At 42.2% G+C, this 19,924-nt stretch overlaps 1 protein-coding gene across 1 annotated transcript; it reads left to right on the top strand.

Annotated features, from left to right (window-relative positions):
* The first annotated feature begins 1,323 nt into the window (after positions 1-1,323).
* LOC140999593 (transketolase-like) lies at positions 1,324-17,739 on the top strand. The gene is made up of 14 exons (XM_073470075.1): positions 1,324-1,516; positions 3,326-3,443; positions 4,084-4,197; positions 5,056-5,153; positions 8,660-8,851; positions 9,039-9,157; positions 10,431-10,627; positions 10,769-10,933; positions 12,447-12,603; positions 13,534-13,664; positions 14,355-14,438; positions 14,564-14,657; positions 14,773-14,895; positions 17,375-17,739. Exons 1-14 carry the CDS (start codon positions 1,410-1,412, stop codon positions 17,560-17,562), a joined length of 1,887 nt encoding a protein of 628 aa, XP_073326176.1. The 5' UTR covers positions 1,324-1,409; the 3' UTR covers positions 17,563-17,739.
* The last annotated feature ends 2,185 nt before the right edge of the window (positions 17,740-19,924 follow it).

The following is a 19,924-nucleotide window of genomic DNA, read 5'->3' as shown; positions in this document are numbered from 1 at the left end:
ATTGTTTATTTTACCAGATGTTTCTCTCAAATAAAAATGGCTAACACTTTATAATAAGGGCACAAATCATATACTTAACTAATGTCTGACTCATTATGATTTAATGTGATTAATGTACAAGGTATCATGAATTCCTGTTGCCCACTATTAAATGAAGTTATACTCTGACTTTATGTGATTAGTTCACACACACAAGGAATGAATTGATATGCACCTAAATTAGCTGGATTTTAGCACCATAAAATGTTATGTAACTGTATTTATGTTCAATATGTAAATGTTTGCATCTGACAACCAGTTTAATTAAGAAACAGGCTCATATTTCTATGAGAAAAGCGGTGTTGTAAAATGTACCCTGAAGTCATACTTGAGTCGAAGTACAAATATGGTGTTAAAATATTACTTTACTAAAAGTGAAAGTCACACATATGAATGTTACTTGAGTAAAAGTCTTAAAATATCTAAAAATAAATTTACTTAAGTATCGAAAGTACAAGTAAAAGTAAATTATAGACAGATTTATATGTATGTATTGACTGTGTACTGTGGGTCAGATTACTGGATCCAATATTCAGCATTTTACTGATTAGAATAGGGCTTTTTGTTTGTTTGTTTTGTTTTTTCAAATTGTCTTTAAAAATTGTATTTAAAAATTACTTAGTTACTTTGGTTCTGGTGCAGCATGCAATCTGCAAAGTAACTATCAAATAAAGGTAGGGGAGTAAAAAGGACAATATTTGCCCCCAAAATGTAGAGGAGTTGAAGTATAAAGTAGCAGAAAATATAAATACTCACATTACCTAAAAATTGTACTTTAGTGCAATACTTTGGTAAAATTACTTAGTTACATTCCATTACTGGAGAGAAGGTTCTGCATGGGACATGGGTCTGAACTGAAGTTTTATGTGAAATCCAGTTTAATTTTGTTCTCATGTATTAATGCTCAGGAGTTAATGATAACGTTTCATGCTTTTAAATAATATCTTAAGCTTTATTTGAGTATATGATTTGTACCCGTGTTATAAAGTGTAACCTGTGTGTCCCTGTCCACAGTGTGCCTTACTCTCTGTGAGCGTGCGAGCGTGCGTGTGGCCTTGGTCTCCAGCCCAAAGCCTTCCAACTATTGGCTGTGCTCGTGCGTGGGGTAACTGTAGGCTCCTTTTAGCCCGAGATTAGCCATATTCATAGGCTTTGCCTGCGAACACGCCCCCTCCCTCCCTCCCTCCCTCCCTCCCTCCTGTGTCTGTCAGGTTCAGCACCACCGTCCGTCTCTTTTTAACCCCTGCCATCGTCCGCTGCACACTCACCGCCTTCATTCCTGGGACATCGGACCAGGGACTTTAACTCTTAACTCCATTTAACCCTACTTGTGTGTGCGTGTGTGTGCTCTCCTTCGTTGCATCGGACAGATGGAGGACTACCATAAACCGGACCAGCAGACCGTGCAGGCGCTCAGGAACATCGCCACCCGGCTCCGGATCAACTCCATCAAGGCGACAACTGCAGCGGGCAGCGGGTAAGAGGATGAGTGCGATGAGATTAAACCGCGCTGGAGGCAGAGAGTAGTGTGACTACTGTCCTGAGCCAGTCGGCGTGTGATTCATGCACCTGTCTGTTTAGAGGACAAACTACAAGGTGGAAAAAGTAGAAACGTGGGCTCGAATTTATAAATGGAGAACATGAAGCCTGTCCTGATGGACTGACAGCAGAGCAGACACATAACGCTACAGTTAATTGTTGTGCAGATACAGAATATTTGTGCAAAAATTGATGAACTTTACATTTTCTTATCTTGTTTTGCAAACATGCGTCGCGCGCAATTTACGCACTTCCCCCAGAATGGAGAGCTGCTCCGCGTAAAGAGTTAATTTGCGTTTTCGTGCCAGGACTCCAATGCACAAACGCGCCAAGTGTCTGAGAGCCATGCATTTAAGTAACAGGCGTGTAATGTTTTGCAGAACCGCCCCTTCAAATCGTAATACATTTATTAAATCGTGTCTGATGTGGAGGCTCGGCGTTATAAACCGCTGCAGGTGCCTCGGCGGCCCGCCCTCCTTAACCCCTTCTGTACTCCGTGCTCCGTTATGTAACGGAGGAGGAGCAGAGACCGGGTCGGTCCATGCGTGATCCCGTGCAGCCAGTGGTGCGGCTCGTGGGCTGACGTGGTGTGTGGCGGCGGCAGAATGGAACCGGCCGAGGACGCACACACTCATGGACAGAGGCGCTGCTGCCGCCCCGCTCCGCGCCTGCGTGCCCCGATGCAGCCTGACACACGACTGTCAAGAGGCTTTAATTTAGGGAGAATACGTCCGGTGAGACATTTCAAAATAAAACTCGAATTAACAAAGGTGCTGCAATGTTTTTGGAGTGATAGTAAATGAAAGATTTTTTATTTTTTTTAATTTTTTTTTGCATTTTCAACATCCAAAGGCTGCACAAAATATTTAGCAGGGCAGAGTAGCTAATAAAGACAGACCCGTTATACCTGTATTTTCTCTGTAATTGATTAGTCTCGACTGATATCTATGTATGCTACCTTTCTTTAAGTCATTTCAGACATGCTGCTGGTGAGACTGTGCGACTGAGTGCGCTTAAACCTGAAGCGCATACTGTTCTATGCAACCATGTGACCTGCCCTGTGGTCAAAAGATATTTGCAATTAAAATTCCTGTTTGAACATCCTTCATCCTGTTTATTCATCTCCTACTGGTGGTTTTTTGTTTGCTTTGGCTCATTTTTGATTATTTGATCACATTTCAGGAGAGTAAAGGAAAAATGCCTTCAGTGGAGGAGGCCTGAGTGAGGTATTATTGGCATGTGGTTTGAAATTTAAAGGAGGAATATCGTTCAGGAGATCAAACCTCATCTTAACCTGTTATTTCATTGAATGGACTTTAACAGTTTGGGACGACACTTTGTATGATGTCTCTGTATGTACGTGTGTGTGTGTGTGTGTGTGTGTGTGTGTGTGTATGCGCACATGTATGAGAGAGAGCAGACTTCTTTATGAGTGTGTGTTGTAAGAGAGAGAGATAATGTACAGTGTATGTACTTACTGACTGCCTGGACCCTAATAAACTCAGCCTGCTTACTTTCTGTCTTACATAACTCTCTGACTACAGTTGGTCTGGCATGATTTAACCCACTACATTTAAAGTGACAGAGTCACTTTGTCTCTCTGTTCTCCCTCCTCCTCTGCATCTGTGTGTGAACAGTTTGCTCTGACACATCCTTACAGATTTGAGCTAAGGAATCCAGAGGCACATCAGTTTTTTAAATCTGATTGCTTTGTGTCTGATTGCTCTCTCCCATCGTTTTGTTCCAGTCATCCCACATCATGTTGCAGCGCGGCAGAGATCATGTCTGTGCTGTTCTTTCATACCATGAAGTACCGACCTGAAGACCCCCGTAACCCCAACAACGACCGCTTCGTCCTCTCCAAGGTAACACCTACACGTGCAGAGGACATCGAAGACAACTCACTTACTAACTATAAGGAGACACATATTTTTAAAAAATTGCATGTGCCACAAAATTAAAGTTGTGCAGTTGACGGATTTCTGATAAATGAGCTCTGAGATGAGTTTCAAACTTGACTGGAAAATGTTATTTAAGTATCTCCAATATCTGCAAGCAGGCCCGTGCAGACAAATAGTAAGGAGTAATGAGCAGTGCCTTGATGTATGAAGCTCCTGAGAGTGTGGTTTTTTTTTTCTCTGCACACTATTTCAGCATCCTTACCCACCTGCTCACATGGTATTATATTTTTCACCCATGTTTAACTGTGATTTTACTCCTGAATTGACATCTAGAAGATGCCAGTTGCGAATTCCAGACTTGTATTTTTATTTTTTGTTCTCTAATATTTATTAAGCAGGAAACTCTTTTTTCAGGTGTGCAGGAAAGGTAATTACAGGAAGGGGAAAAACAGAGGAAAAACATAGATTAGAGACATAAAAATAGGATCTTAAAGCTCCAAGGATTGATGAGGGTTTTCTAAACCATTTCAGCATTTCTAGCAGATCAGTTAAACAATAAATTGTGTCACACTCTAACCTCTTTCTTTCACCTGCGCCTCCTCAGGGTCATGCAGCCCCTGTGCTGTACGCCGTGTGGGCGGAGACGGGCTATCTGAAGGAGAACGAGCTCCTCAACCTCCGCAAGGTCGACTCCATCCTGGAGGGACACCCTGTGCCGGTGAGTAAATCTGACACCACCATTCTGTGTGTTGATTTTGGGTATTTTAATGAAAGTTTCACAGTAAATAAACTTATGATAAACATGAATGATCTGACTTAAGGACAGTTCCCTGAGCTGTTTAATGGTATCTTTTACCCACTCAAACATCATACCATAACCTTTTATGCTTCAGGTTAAGCTTGACTTTGCTTCTAGTCACTTCCTGCATGTAGCTATCTGTCAGACTTTACCTTCTTAGAGCTTATTTAGGCTTTGGGCAAACCTTTTGACAGCATCTAAGAATCTTAAAATATTAATATGACGTGACCAAGGAAATATATGTCACTGGATGCAGCCATTCAAAATGTTCCTGTCAGCAGGATAGATTATAGGATAGTCTCCATCTCCCAGCTAGAAACACTTTGAATATTTCTCACACTACATTATAAAAATGCAGCAGCAGGATGAGACCATCCAAACGAGTTTCATCTGACTATGATGAACAGAATAGTGTAAAATAAATAAAAATAAATAGGCTTATGTGTTCCAGCCTCTTTGTAATCTTTGTCTTTTCCCTCTAAAATACTTTAGAGCAGAACGCGTGTTCCACTCGCTGCACATTCATGAATACACACATAACAGACAAACTGTATGCAGGCCGGAACACAGGGACAAAGATGTGTTTGTGTGACAGAGATGCTCCGTCCTCGGCTCCTTTCTCCTCTGCTGCAGACATTAATGACACACTGTGTTCACATAAACCCGGATACTGCAGCCACTGTCCTGACAACATGACTTCTTCATGCTTTTTGTGTTTGCAAACTTGAGTTTAGAGTAAGATGCATGTTTGGTGTGTGTGTGTGTGTGTGCTAACAGAAGCAGCAGTTTGTGGATGTGGCCACTGGATCTTTGGGTCAGGGGCTTGGAGCTGCCTGTGGAATGGCCTACACTGGAAAATACTTTGACAAGGCCAGGTAACACACACAAAAACAGACAAAAACACACACAAACACACGCATACACACAGAAAATGTCCCTGATAAAAGAAAACGACCTCATGCAGCGACTCCTCAACATGCACAAAACACACATGAAGCAGCGCAGCGGCTCAGCTTGCATCTGCACATATTAAGGTAGACGGTATGAAATTATGCATGACATAATGTACGCCGCAGCGAGCCGTGCTGACATGTGACATTTCAGCCTGCAGCTTTGCATCAAACTGTACCTGACAGGCTTGGTCTGGGTTGACATTTGGGCAGCCACTCCAGGAGAGCCAGGAGAGCTGACCTCTGATCAGTTTCACCTTCAGATCTGGATGAACGAGGGCATCTGCTCAGAAACGAGTTTGGTTACAGAAATCAGTGATGGGGATTAATGTGTCTCTTCACAAAGGTGAAATCCAAATGCGGAGGTTGAGATTAATTTGTTTTTGTGCACAGTCCTGCAGCTGTAAACGTGTTTGTATCACAATAGATTAACAGGCCTGAAATGTGAGCAGGGTCAGTCTCTAGTGTGATCTAGAAAGAGCTACATGGATTTCAGTCTAACAATAGAGAAAGCGAGATGCAACACATTCCTATTCACATTTTCACAGAACATGGATATGACACAAAAGCATCCGAGCTGAACTCTGAATTTCAGGAACACATTTCTGAAAGGACAGAATGGTGGGAGATCGTCTCATAGGCAATTTTGTTGTTTTTACACACAACAGACGCACTGAAACAGGCAGTCGGGGAACGGCGTACTTGCAGCCTGAGTTGGCTGCCCTTGATATCTCTCACTCTGCATTCTGTGTGCACTCGATTGTTTCTGCTCTAATAATCACACATGCAAGAGCACAGTCCCCCCTCATCTTTTTGCCTCGCCCTTTACCCCCATCTTCTCTCCGAAAAATGTCAAAATCCACGGCTGTGTGTCTGTTGCATCTATATATACACGGTAGATAATGTCATTTTCACCATGCATGTAATTGTTTGTGCATGCAGAAGGGCGCATGTGTTTCCCCTGCGATGCTCAGAGCAGCTTGTCAAACTAATTCGCTGCAACATAACGACTCACGTAGAAGGCTGCATCACCAGTTTCATAACATAATAACAAAAAACTGCTGAATGGTGCTGTATCAACCACTCATAAAATAATGGAATATATCATATTTATTGTCTATTAGTGGTCAAATTATAGCAGGAAATGAATCCTACAAACAACCAAACACACCCTCAGCCTCTCTGAGGGTGTGTTTTATTAAAATATAATACATGAATGAACCCGTCAGATACATTTATCAGCAGCACTGAGACGAGACTGAATAACTGACGCAGTTCATGGATCCATGCGTATGAGACTCTGGTTCAATACTCAGTAAACATGTAAAGATGAGATTATTGGATCAAACACATGCAGCGTTCCTCCTCATGCTTGTTCAGCATGCAGCTCAGCACCAAGTGTATCGACTGGAAGCTTCTTCTTCTTCGTTGGTTTTGAGTTGGCAGGGTGTAATGGTGCGGGTGACACAAGTAGGTATGAGGTAGGTGTGTGCATGTTTGTGTGTGTGCCAGTTGGAAGGGTTTTGGCCATTTTCAAGGAGAGGTATCACCTTGTCTTGATCTGTTGCTCTCAGCCTGCAAAGAAGCACGCACACCTCACACCTCCGGGGGGATTACTTTACTTCTGTAGCTCAAAAACTGCCTCCACCTGCTGTAGCTGTATTGGATGCCCTTCAGAGTGTGTGTGTGTGTGTGTGTGTGTGTGTGTGTGTGTGTGTGTGTGTGTGTGTGTGTGTGTGTGTGTGTGTGTGTGTGTCTCAGTAGCATCACTTTACTCTTGATCAGTGTTGGTATCACCTTACGGGCTGCAACTAATTATTATTTTAATTATCGATCTGCTTGTTATCATGATTAATCTTTTAGTCCAGGGCTGCCAAATGTGCGGCTATAAGGTTCAATATGGCCCAGCATGTGTTTCTAGAGAGGAAAAAAGTAAATAAAATAAAAAATCATATAAATAAATTTTTGTGAGGTAAAATGCACTTCAAATATTTAGGATCCCCATTATTATTATGATTAATTACTATTATTTGTCATGATCTGAGAAGGGCGGACACTTGGCACAGGACCATTTGTATTTTCACAATACAATGCACTAGGTGTTTGCTTTTGGCCCATGGCCCACCATTACATTTGCTCATCACAATTTCCCGGAGCCCAAAGTCTCGTCTTCAAATTGCTTTTTTGTCCAACCAACAGTCCAAAACCCAAAGACTCTTCATTTACTTTCATCAGTGACAAAGAAAAGCAGCGAATCCTTACATTTACGCAGCTGGAACCAGCAGATGTTTGGCATTTTTGCCTAATAACTGACTGAAATGATTTACCATTTATCAAAATAGTTGGCAACTAATTTTCTTTCGGTCAACGAATCAATTAATCATCTAATCCTTGCAGCTCTAATCACCTTTGAGGGAACGTGCAGGTTTATCACAATCTGCAACTTTTACCTGTGATACTAAAATTACTTTGTGTTTAACACAGTTACTGAAACATCTTCTTCATAAACATGTGCATAAATGTACAAGTAAAAATGAAATGCTAAAGGGCAGGTATTCTATATTTAGTAAAAAATGTGAAAAGAAAGCGTTAGCGTTTAAACAGACCTGAAAATGACCTAAACTTTGTCATTTTCACTGTTTCTTTTGATGTGTTTTTATACTGTATGTCCCTCAGATATGTTAAGTTGGATAAGATGCAGATGAACAGAGAGGAGCCTTGCATTCCTGATTCTGCAGTTTCTTTAGGCAGGATTAACTCAATTCATAATGAACACAAGCTGGTACTTTTTCCAGATTTGCTTCAATGCATCTGTATATTATTATGGATAGTTTTCAGAGGAGCAGACATATTTCAGAACCTGACCTGCAGGGTTTACAGATCAGTTTAACTGGTAGCATTTATTCTCCCCCCCTCCAGTCTCAAATCTCTTCTTCTTTTCTCTCCCTCTCTCCGTCTCCACCTCTGTGTGGAATTCCTCTCTTCTCTTTCTTTCCTTCCTCCTCTCTGTTCTCTCTCTGCCGTGTGTTTTTTCTTTGGGCTCGAGGTTGGAATGCGTGGTGTAATGCGGCGTGTCTCGGCCTATCTTCCAGCTTTAATGAGAATGTGTCTATTTGACTGGAAAGCTGTCAGGAGTTGTTACGCCCTGGGAGCAACGACTGAGGGTGATCAGAGCGCAGCGGGAGGGTGGAGTGTGTGTCTGCGTGCTTGTGTGTGTGTGTGTGTGTGTAGGTGTGTGTGTGTGTGTGTTGTAGGTGTGAGGGTCAGCTGTCACATTGAGCCTTATAGGAGGAATCAAAGGATGGGGAGGATGTTGCAAAAGGGAAAATCGGGCTGATATAGAAAATAAGCTGCTCCAGTATCCATTTGTCTCTGTCGATCAATCTGTCTTTACACGTTTACTTAAACATAAAATCTCTCTCTCTGTGCAGCTATCGGGTGTTCTGCCTGCTGGGTGATGGAGAGATGTCCGAGGGCTCCGTGTGGGAGGCCATGGCCTTCGCCTCATACTACCAGCTAGACAACCTGGTGGCCATCTTGGACATCAACCGCCTGGCTCAGAGCGATCCCGCGCCACTGCAGCACCATGTGGAGAAGTACCAGCGACGCTGTGAGGCCTTTGGGTGAGCAAGGGGGAAGTAGGAGGGTGAGGGTGTGAGGAGAAGGGAGGGTGGGTGGCTGAGAGGGAAACATATTCAGGGCACTGAAAAAAAACAGTTTCCAGAGTTTCATTCATTCAGGGGCCCAGAATTCATAGCGAGACGCGCCTGTAGCACTGCATTTAAAGTTTGATCTCCTCTGTTTTCCCAGCTGGCAGTCCATCATTGTGGACGGCCACAGTGTGGAGGAGCTGTGTAAGGTGCTGAGTCAGCCCCGCCATCAGCCACTTGCTGTCATCGCCAAGACTATCAAGGGCAAGGGCATCCCAGGTACAACAATCACAATCACAATCACAACAAACACACAGTGATCCACAGTATGTGAGGCAGTTTATCCTGTGTGGAGTTTAAGTGAAGTTCTAACATGTTGTGTTTCCTTTTGGTTTAAAGGTGCACTATTTTTGGGGGAAGACATTTTAATCAGAAGAGAAAGATCTGCCCTGACTGATTTATTTTTATGCCTAAACAAACTAAATAAACAAATTCTTTGTTGTCATGATTGAATAAACTGAATAAACAAACTGACCCTTAAAGGACAACACAGTTGGCGGACCCTGCCACCTTTCTAGCTTCAAACAGTTTTCTGGGGACCTTATTTTCCTCTGAGAACAGCTTGTTTATTCAGTTATGGACCAAAAGTTTACATTATTTCCTCATTAATATTGTAAATATGAAGATTCTGGGGTTGAATTTATTCACCAAAAAACAACATAGTGCCCTTATAAAGAAGTACTCAAAAGTTCCTGTATAGTGTAGATTTGTGCAATAATTCTGTCATTATTATGTGACATCCTGCTTTTATTGCACCAAAAGCCTGACAAGGTAAAATGGTGACAACTTGCTGAGAATAGCATTCGCGTCAGAAGCTTTCTTTACGGCCCCGGGGACCCTTCATCAGAGCAGAGGCCCTAACTCGCTGTAATCCAGGCAACGCTTTAGTGCTTTAGCTGCTGCTGCTCTGTAATCCCTCAGAATGTGTAGGAAACACTCGCAGCAGCATCCCATTGTGCCCGTGTTGTGATAACTCTGAGGGGGAGTGTGTGTGACCACGTGTGTTGGTGAAAGGTAAAAAGACAGTTGTTGTAAGAGCAAGGTGTGTGTGTGTGTATGGAGGAGTGTGTCTTTGTGTTAATAAGGCTGTGTCAGTGTTGTTATAACCCTGGGGCCTCTGGATTCTGACCTTTTTACCATTGAACTTGCCTTTTGTGACCCACTGAAGTGGACAGTTGTTATGAGTATGACAGCTGACCAATGGCTTATTGCATACATGTTTTAAATAGCACATGTATGTAGAGATAAGTATGCAGGATGTGTGCAGGAATTCGGTTTATATGTTTAGGTGGGTCCAAAATTTTGACTCGTGCAATATTACACATGCACAGTTTATACAAAAACAGTGAAAATGTCTGTTATTTAACTCGTAACTAAAAAGTTTATAACTTCCCCTCTGATTGTCATGTATTACACTGTACAATAGCAGCTGTACCTGTTTGCTCCTGTCCTCAGTCGTGTCTTTTTGTGTCTGTGTTTGTGTCTTTTTCAGCTGCTGAGGATAAGATGGGCTGGCACGGCAAACCCCTGCCCAAAGACATGGCCGACAGCGTGATGAAGGAGCTGCAGAGCCGCATCGTCAGCTGTAACAAGCGCATCTATCCTGCCCCGCCCAATGAGGACGCGTCACCTGTCAGCCTCCGCAACATCCGCATGCCAAGTGCACCCAGTTACAAACCTGGAGACAAGGTATGATCGGTGGAGGCAGACAAGCTCAGACGTTTTGAGTCAGCACACCTTGCTTGGTTATCTATTATATGTTCATAAACAATCTGTTTTGTATCGATCGTAGTTAATTGATTGGTTGTCTGTTTGTCTCTGTGTAACCAGATTGCTACAAGGAAGGCGTACGGCATGGCTCTGGCCAAGCTGGGCCGTTACAATGACCATGTGGTGGCTCTGGATGGAGACACCAAGAACTCCACCTTCTCTGAGCTCTTTAAGAACGAACACCCCAACCGCTACGTGGAGTGCTACATCGCAGAGCAGAACATGGTAAGAAATAGACGTTAGTTCTCCGGTTAGATGTCTGCAGAGGTTCTGAACCACTTTCCAGACTGTGAAGAAGTATATGAAAGTAAAGTGTCACTAAAAACGGCAAACAACTGCAATACTTGGTTCTTTTGACAATAATCAACAAGTCAAGTCCATTTTAAATCATAAGTATTAGCATCCATTTCTCTCCCCTCTGATCTTTAATCCTTTGCTGTGTCACTGTTTACTTTAGGTGTAACTGCATTGGTTAGTGGTTTTGCTGTTGCATCATCATCCATTGAGCAGCATTAACGGCATTCCTCTCGTGTTCATGTCCCAGTTTTATTTACATCAGCATCGCGATGAATCCTTGAAGGGTCCTCCCACACAACAGCAGGCCGATCAAAACGGGTCATCGTCTGTGTGGATTAAATATCTGCCTCATAATGAAATATGAGTGTCATCATGTGTTTGTGCTCTGTGGGCCTTTCAGGGGTTTTTAATAACAGGAAGGGCTCACTGTGTGCTGATTAATACTATACTAATGAAAGGTCCTTCTCGTGCTGCAGTGGGGATAGTTTGAATGAGTAAAAAGAATTGTATTCATCCTGATATTTGCATTCTCAATTAAAAAATGTTACATATTTTCTGCTGGTTAAAATTCCCCTTCACGGTGGATCACATCATAAAGAAATCTTTAATTCTAAGCACCATGAATGAGTAAATAGCAGATGTACAACATATAGAATAGTCTTTGTTTTTGAGGACGTATTTACACGAGACTAAGAGGCTACAGCTACACTCATGGCTGAACTTTGAGCTAAACGCTGACAATAATAAAATGCTGATGCAAGCAGGTTTAATGTTTACCATATGCTCCACATTAGTTAACGTTCAAACATTTGCTAATTGCCACCAGTATTAGTTTTACTAGGTCAAAACTCCAGCAACACTTGTAGTAGAACAACTGGCCACAGGCCAAAAAACTTACATTAAGACCTTTTATAATACAGGTGTTGTGGTTGTGACCTCTTCAGAATTTTTCTCTTCTCCATATAAGTTGTGTGATTAATTTTTAAAGCATTTTTAAAGTTTAGACAAAATGAAATTTTGACCTGATGTTGGTGATACTGTAGATGAAATGTTACAGAATCACCAAACTGTTCCTGGAAGGGACTTGAAGACGTAAAGCAAATTTCATGGCAACAGTTATTTAGACATTTCACTAAAAAACAAAAATGTCAAACACAAGGTGCTGCTAGAGGAAAAGTCCAGGGATTACTAGAATAGTGATAGCGGAGTACAAACTATAAAGTCCTGGTTCTGCTTTGTTAGAATGATGAGATGTTCAGGTGCTATTGTACATCACAGTAGTAGATGTTTTCCCCTCATTCCACCTTGCCCACTTTACCTGCCTCTCTCTTGATAAACAAATAAAAATACCCAAATCATTTTACATGTAAAAAAATGTTTTCTTTCTGTGTTAAATGCAGTGTTTCTGAGCCAGCCCTCTTGTTTCTCCTCTATCCTGCAGGTGAGCGTGGCGATAGGTTGTGCTGTGCGGGACCGTAACGTGGTGTTTGCCAGCACCTTCGCCACCTTCTTCAGCCGGGCCTACGACCAGCTCCGCATGGCCGCCATCTCTGAGAGCAACGTCAACCTCTGCGGCTCCCACTGTGGAGTTTCTATTGGTCAGTTCCCGTCTCTCCTTTCATCAGTCATGACCTGAATGGACTGACCTCTGACCTTTCAGTGGTTGATTTTAAAGTCTGTTTATATCTTCTGAATTTCTCCCCCCAACAACATCTTGTTGGTATCATTGTTATATGGTACATTTATGCAGTTATGTTAACTGTAACTCATAACTGTGAACAATCTTGTGTGGTTGCCGCTGTAACTGGTGTTTATAACTTGTAATTCTTCTAAAATGTTCTAATAAGCTCAACTGCTCTTTTAATTGAAACTAATCACGGCTTCACTACCTTTGACCCATAATATGAAGTAGCTGCACTCATTATGATCTTCACTGTGACCCGCCTTTCCTCTCACTACACCTTTTTCTTAAATCCACTTTGGCTTGCCTTTTGGATTGATTCAGCCCACTGAAGAATATTAAATGTCCTCAATGCATGTCAGATGAACCAGCCAAAGCTAATCTTTAATAGTTGAACAAGCCGTCTCTGAAAGATATTTCATTCTCGATTATTTGACTTCATGTTGTTGCTTCTGTAATCTCACTGCAGTGGGTTGAACCTCTCCTCTCTATGTCCTGGTTTTAATTTTACTGAATCCTAAAAACCTTTTTTCCCCTACATCTTCTCACCTACTCCGTTATTCTGTTGTCCATCTTCCTCTCCTGGTATCAGCACTCCTCCTCCTCTTCCTCCCCCTCCCTGTCTCTCTGTGTCATGGAGGTGATGACAGAGCGGCCTGATTCTCTTTCACCTCCTCCTCCCCTCTCTCCTTCTCCTCCACCTCTGCAGGTACATTGCATGCCCACCTCTTCCAGACTGAATGCATGCCAGTCTTACCAGAATTTATTTCTCCAGTCTACAGCAAACATGTGGGTGTTACTCAACCTGAGTTTTGTCTGTTTCATGTTGATGTGTGTGCATATTTAGGTGAGGATGGACCCTCTCAGATGGGTCTGGAGGATCTGGCCATGTTTAGAGCCATCCCCACTGCAACCGTCTTCTACCCCAGCGACGGAGTCTCCACTGAGAAAGCTGTGGAGCTTGCTGCCAACACAAAGGTACCTACAGTCACCTGTAATAACAAATTAAAGATAACAACAAAATAGTTCCTGGATAGGAAAATTCTGGAGGTTTAGAGCAGCACAAAAGCTAGATATATTCATATTCAGTTGAATGTAGTATTGACAAATTTCTGTATTCTACACCATATTTCGATACCACAGGGAAAAATGTACACATTAGGCAAGCAGGTTAGTGTGCTAACTCCAGTAGATATCTCAACAACACAATGCATAGAAGTCATGACGTCAAAACTTCTAATTCTTCACATTCTGTTGATTATTTTAATCCATTTTTTAATGTTTTCAACTAAAATTTGTACATATTGTACCTTTTTAAACATAAATATATCAATTCTATAACATGACACTGACAATGAGTTGCAACTTTTCCTTTTTGGGGGGGCTAGCTTTTCTTTTTTTGAAAACATTTTCTCTACATCAGGGCTTTAATGAATTAAAATAATAATTTAAAACTTAAAATAATTAAATGATCCAATTAACTGATCTTACAAGTTAGGTAAAGTTCATAGTTGTGTGTTAAACACAATAGCATCAATATTAAATTACAAATGAGACAATTTACAACACTAGTTGTATGGGATCCAATCTCCCACAGTTTTTTGGGGTTTTTTTGTTAAAAAGTACAGAACCATGAAGATCATTTCTGTTTTTGTTTTGTTTTTTCAGGGTTTGTGTTTCATCCGAACGAGCCGCCCAGAGAACAACGTCATCTACAACTCCAATGAGGACTTCCATGTTGGTCAGGCTAAGGTTGGTCATCATTTTCCCACACCAAACAATTCATGCTCCTATTTTCCTCATTTGATTTCTTACTATCATTACCACAAATGACTAGTCTGTGTGCACATACAAATGTATCTTCCCATCCCACTCAGGTTGTGTACAAAACCAATGATGACCATGTGACTGTGATCGGTGCAGGAGTGACCCTCCACGAGGCTCTCGCCGCTGCTGAACAGCTGAAGAAAGGTACAGAGAAAGAACGCAAGAAACATGACGCAAAAGAAACCAACCCCTGTCAGCATAAAAGTATTCAATCTATCAGACTGAGATGCATCCTCCACTCTCCTCTCTCCTCCAACAGAAAGAATTAACATCCGTGTGATCGATCCGTTCACCATCAAACCCCTCGACTCAAAGACCATCATCGACAACGCCAGGGCCACCAGAGGACGCATCATCACAGTGGAGGACCACTACTATGAAGGTGATGTGACATTATTTACTTGTATATACATTACCTACATAACCTGACCTGTTACGTGTCCTTAAACAATTTAAAGTGCCATTCCACTGCATAAATCTACTGAATTTTATGATCACGTCCAATTAAAATCAGCTTGCATCTGTGTGGAGTTTAGTGCATTTGCAGGATAGTTTGAACGAGCAGGACAAGCATTACTATGCAGCTGCTTGCGTGTTTGTGCTGCTTGTGTATCAGCTCATGAATAAAAATGCCTGGAGCAGCTGCAGATAGAGATGGTATGAGAAGGCTGGAGACTGAAGGGGAGGAGGACAGAAGTGTAGGGATTCTGTGCGTGGCAGAGAAATGGGGTGATGGTTGTGGGTGAGAAGAGAGAGATGGACGATATAGAAAAAGCTGAAAAGGATAAAGAAAAAACAGGATGTAGAGGGGGGAGGAGGAGAGGGAGGGTGGGTGTAGGGGGAGGAGCTGGGAGAGCCTGTCAGTGTTTCTTAATTTCAGCTCCGGCCTTTGGGCTCTCGCTGACCTACATACAGTACCAGTATGACAAAAACGAGTGTCCACAATTTGCTTTCTTTCTCTTTGTCTCTCTCGCTCCCCTTCTCTCTTTTTTTGTTTTTGTACATGTTTTGGTTGCCCTACATGTAGCTGCTTCACACACCTTTGTGCGGATGAGTTGTTAATATGTCCATGTGTGTGGAAGCTGCAGATGTAAAGTAAAGCTATCCAAGAACATAACATTTTAAGTGGTTGTGTTTGTGTTGTGTATCTGTGTGTTGGCACTTGGGGGGGGGGGATCAAGTGGTATCCAGGGAATGGGGGGTTGTGTGGCGTACAGATGGGTAAATGTTGTGCAAAGTGTAATTTCTTTCTCAACAGAAAGGCTCTCCAGACCTGCTCCCCTCTCCTGAAGATTTTTTTTATTTATTTATAGGGCTGCACAAATAATCAAAATATTTTAAAAATCACAATACGACCAAGTGAAATATCCAAATTGTGGAACTGCAATGTTTTGATGAAGGCAAATGTTCGCCAGATGTAAGAAAATATGTGAAAATAAAAATTCTGATGCAGAAACGATCATTCCCTCGAATTGTGAATCACGTCGCACTAGAAATATCTGTCAAAGTGATTGCAATACAGATTTTTTTACCATATTGTGCAGCCCTATTATTTGCCCTTACTAAGAGTATATGACAGCATATCTAAAGAGTCTGATGGAGCCACTGAAGAAACCTCCTGGCGGCAGAAAACGGAAGATACCTCGCGCACAGCGATGTTTCTTTTCTGGGTGCAGCCGGTACAGAGCAAACCACAGTGGACCAAAAAAACATCAGCGCACACCAGGACATGACTGACACTATTTTATTAACAATTTCATTAAAAAGAACAAGGAGTGAACTACGCTTTCATATATTGCTTCATCAGATTTGCGCTGATCATGATTATGTTCAGGTTTTGCTCTCTAGTACAGTGGTATAGGTATTCTGTAAGAATATAAACAGATGACCAGTGTTAATTTTTCTGCTTTTTAGAAAATCAGTTGATATCAAGCCTTTTTTGAGAGAATAAACTCACTAGTGAAAGCTGGCACAAACCTGACCCAAATGATCAGCGACTCCATTTAAAGCAAACGTTATAATTCTACTGTACTAATGTTTACAGCAATGGAGTGTTTTGCCATTTTATACAAACTGGTGTGGCACATTTATTTCTTAGATGACACCAGATCTGAGCTGTTTGCAACTTGCAACCAGTTTAAAATTTTATCCTTAACACATTTTTCTGAACTTTTTCCACCACCTTACACTACTTTTTTAAAATGTTTTCATTAGCCATGAGTAGCTCCTCAATTTCCATCGTGTTCAAACTACAGTATCCAAGAATTCACACAAAAAACTGAGAAACTCTCATGTACACACAGGCTTTTTTAAATGTAAAATTCTGTCATTTTTCAAATATTAATACAAAACAAACTCAACGCAAAGACAGAATTCATATACAATCACTTTCTTTCTCATGCACTCATCAGCCACAGGCTAATTCATCAACCAAAGGCTGGAACAAAAGGTAGCAGAGAAGGATTATGAACCTGTAATGACTTTGTCACTCCTCAGCTTTCATGTTCACTCAGTCAGAAATGTTTGAGTGACAGTTTAGAGTGAGAAGTAAAAAAAAAAAAAAAATGAGAGAGAGAGAGAGAAGGGGAGGATGGAGCAAGACAAGAGTCTTGAGGAGGTGTAAGTGAGACAGGAAGAGTGAGAGGGAGGGCGGTGTCACTCCTGTCAGCCCACATCACATCACTGCAGAGCTCAATCGTCCGTGGAGGTGTAACAGAAGGGTGGGAATCAAAAGAAGGAAATATGGAAGAGAATATAACATATGAGAGACTTGAATGAATGAATGAGACTTGAATGAAAAAAATTGGGTGGACTGACTCTTTAATCAGTATTTCTGACTGATCTTTATCCTGATTCCTCAGGCGGTCTGGGTGAGGCAGTGTGCTCAGCGGTCGTGAATGAGACCGGCTTCAACGTCCACCGCCTGGCAGTCTCTCAGGTGCCGCGCAGCGGCAAACCCAACGAGCTGCTCCGAATCTTCGGCATCGACCGTGACGCCATCACTCAGGCGGTCCGTAAGGTGCTCAGCAACTCCGCCAACGCCAAGTAAGAACGTCGCAGCTGCAGAGGCAGTGGCAGCAAATGGTAAAGGACTCCGTGGGATCACCACGGAGACAAACAAATAAACCAACACTGAAGGAGGGGAAGCACTTCTGGCCCACTCACGCTTTCCTCCTCACAAAACAATCTGAAGCTTTAGTTTGAAGAAATAAAAACGATTACATGATTTTTCTCTTTATCTGTCTTCAATGTGTTTTTGAAACCCCAGATTTTTACCCCATGAGTCTGTGAGGTCAGTAAACCACCCTCCCTCCCCTCCCCTCCCCTTCACACACCCACACCTCCACCCTTTCACCCCCACCTACCTCTCAGAGAAAGTTCTGGTACTGCTGTAGTGTCTCAGTAAAAGCAGTGAACGTGGTTTGGAGTCTTTTTTATATATATTTCTGTGGAACCCCTCTCACTTCCTCGACGCAGCGTTTCGTTCGTCTGCACCCAGTACAACTTTGTAAATCCCCACCCCAGTAGATCCAGCAGGGTGTGGAGAAACTCTGGTTTTTGGTCTGTTTGAGCACTGACTGTTTTTAACCCTTTTGACCCTGACTTGGATTGGACTGCTTCACACCAATAAAGGGATTGTTTCTTCACAATATCTGTGTCTGAGGTCTTTCTTCTGGGTTGTGTTAAACAAGGGTCAACTCTCACAGGGAAGATTTTACAAAATCTGCTATATTCATTTTTACATCATCCCAGTGGCTCACATTCTGGACAACAATGAATTTTACGGTTGCGTACTGCATATGAGAACATTAAAAGTAGCTAAGGAAAATAATGTTATACCTCCACCACATCCACCTTCTTATTGTACATAATGAATATAAAATAATGGTGGTAATGCGAGGATATAGACATAGATTTGATGTTTTGGCAACATTGTTATTGAAACTTTCATGCCAATAAAGCCCCTTTGAATTGAATTGACTTGAATTGAAATTGAGTTAAGTAGAAGTAAGTAAGAACAGCATATTGCCTAAAACTAAGAATAATGTCTATTAAATGTAACACAGGTTTTATGTTTGGGATCATCGGTCCTGAAGACTTGTCTAACCATGCCTGTCCAATCTTCAGCGACAATCAGCAGAAAATGGCTCGTCTGTCCTTTAGACTGTCCTCTTATATAAACATTTACAGTTCAGTATGTAGAGCTTAGCCCCACCTTACACAGTCTGTGCATTGGTTAAGTTGATGTTTAAGTGCCTAGCTGAAGTCTATAGGACCGCACAGGCCCACATCCACCATGTGGTGTGCATATTTAATGTGTGTAAATAATTGAAAAGCCTATTGAAAGATTCACACGGGCTGCAGCGTGCCTCAGTGGCTGTTTGTGTTTTAGTGTGTGGCATTCATCTGTCCTTTCATTCAGATTCAGTCAGACTGGGCTTTGCAATTTAGCAAAGTATCCTCTGAATCTGAGAAATCTGGCAGATTTTTTTGTATTGATCTTTATTGAATGTAATCAGAAAATATACTGACACTGCAGGCAAGCTTCAGTCAGAGAAGCTGTTTTAAAGCGGCTGTATGCAGAATTACAGTACGCTCCTCTTTGTCCTTTGTGTTATTCTCCTGTTCTTGGGTCCTTTGTACACTGTGACTGACTGAACTCCAGCTGGTCACAGAAGATTGGATGTGATATTTGGGACGACCCTTGACCTCGCTCCTATAGCGCAGCAGGAGTCTGTCTGCTCTTTGAGGTGGATGAGGTGTGTCAGCTGTGAGTGTGTGTGAGGGACAAAAGTAAAATGGACCGACAGACTGTGTGTGTGTGCATGTACAGTATGTGTGTATGTTCATACTGTCCCAATACAGTAGGAGCTGTGAGTGCAGACAGGCTGTCTGACGGCCGTCTCTGCATATGTCTGTATATCTGTCAATCTGTCGTATGGATTCTTCTCCGCTAATGCACGCACAAACCAACACACACACATTATAGTGCATATGAACACATGTGGAGAGGCTCACACACCTCCTGTCAAACTACATTGTTGCTACTTCAGTGCACTCAATCCGCACATACTGTATATGCAAATATGCAAAAATGTACATACAAAACATGCCCCCCCCCCCCCCCCCAGCAAACACACACACACACAAATTAATTACATACAGTCTGAACATATACACACTAATTATGCACTCACCCATGGGGACTCTACACGGTCCTTCAACATTCATACAAGCACATGAAAGTAGCCATATATACAATGATGGGAGCCTAACATTTCTATAACATGTGTGTGTGACACTGTCGCTTCCTCGTCATACGTAGGGCCAGACAGTGCTACAGGGTTCTCCACTTCCTTCCACCCCAGTGAGCCCCCAACCCCCCCAATACACACACACACACACACACA

Source organism: Pagrus major, chromosome 7, assembly GCF_040436345.1.
Source record: "Pagrus major chromosome 7, Pma_NU_1.0".
In the NCBI taxonomy this organism is placed as follows: domain Eukaryota; kingdom Metazoa; phylum Chordata; class Actinopteri; order Spariformes; family Sparidae; genus Pagrus; species Pagrus major.
Note: the sequence above shows the minus strand (reverse complement) of the source record. Positions and strands in the feature narration are given on the sequence as shown.

Coding starts and splice junctions, on each gene's coding strand:
- LOC140999593 (XM_073470075.1), top strand. CDS start 1,410: ATGGAGGACTACCATAAACCGGACCAGCAGACCGTGCAGGCGCTCAGG. Junction 4,198..5,055: donor TGGAGGGACACCCTGTGCCG/GTGAGTAAATCT, acceptor GTGTGCTAACAG/AAGCAGCAGTTTGTGGATGT. Junction 12,604..13,533: donor CCACTGTGGAGTTTCTATTG/GTCAGTTCCCGT, acceptor GTGCATATTTAG/GTGAGGATGGACCCTCTCAG.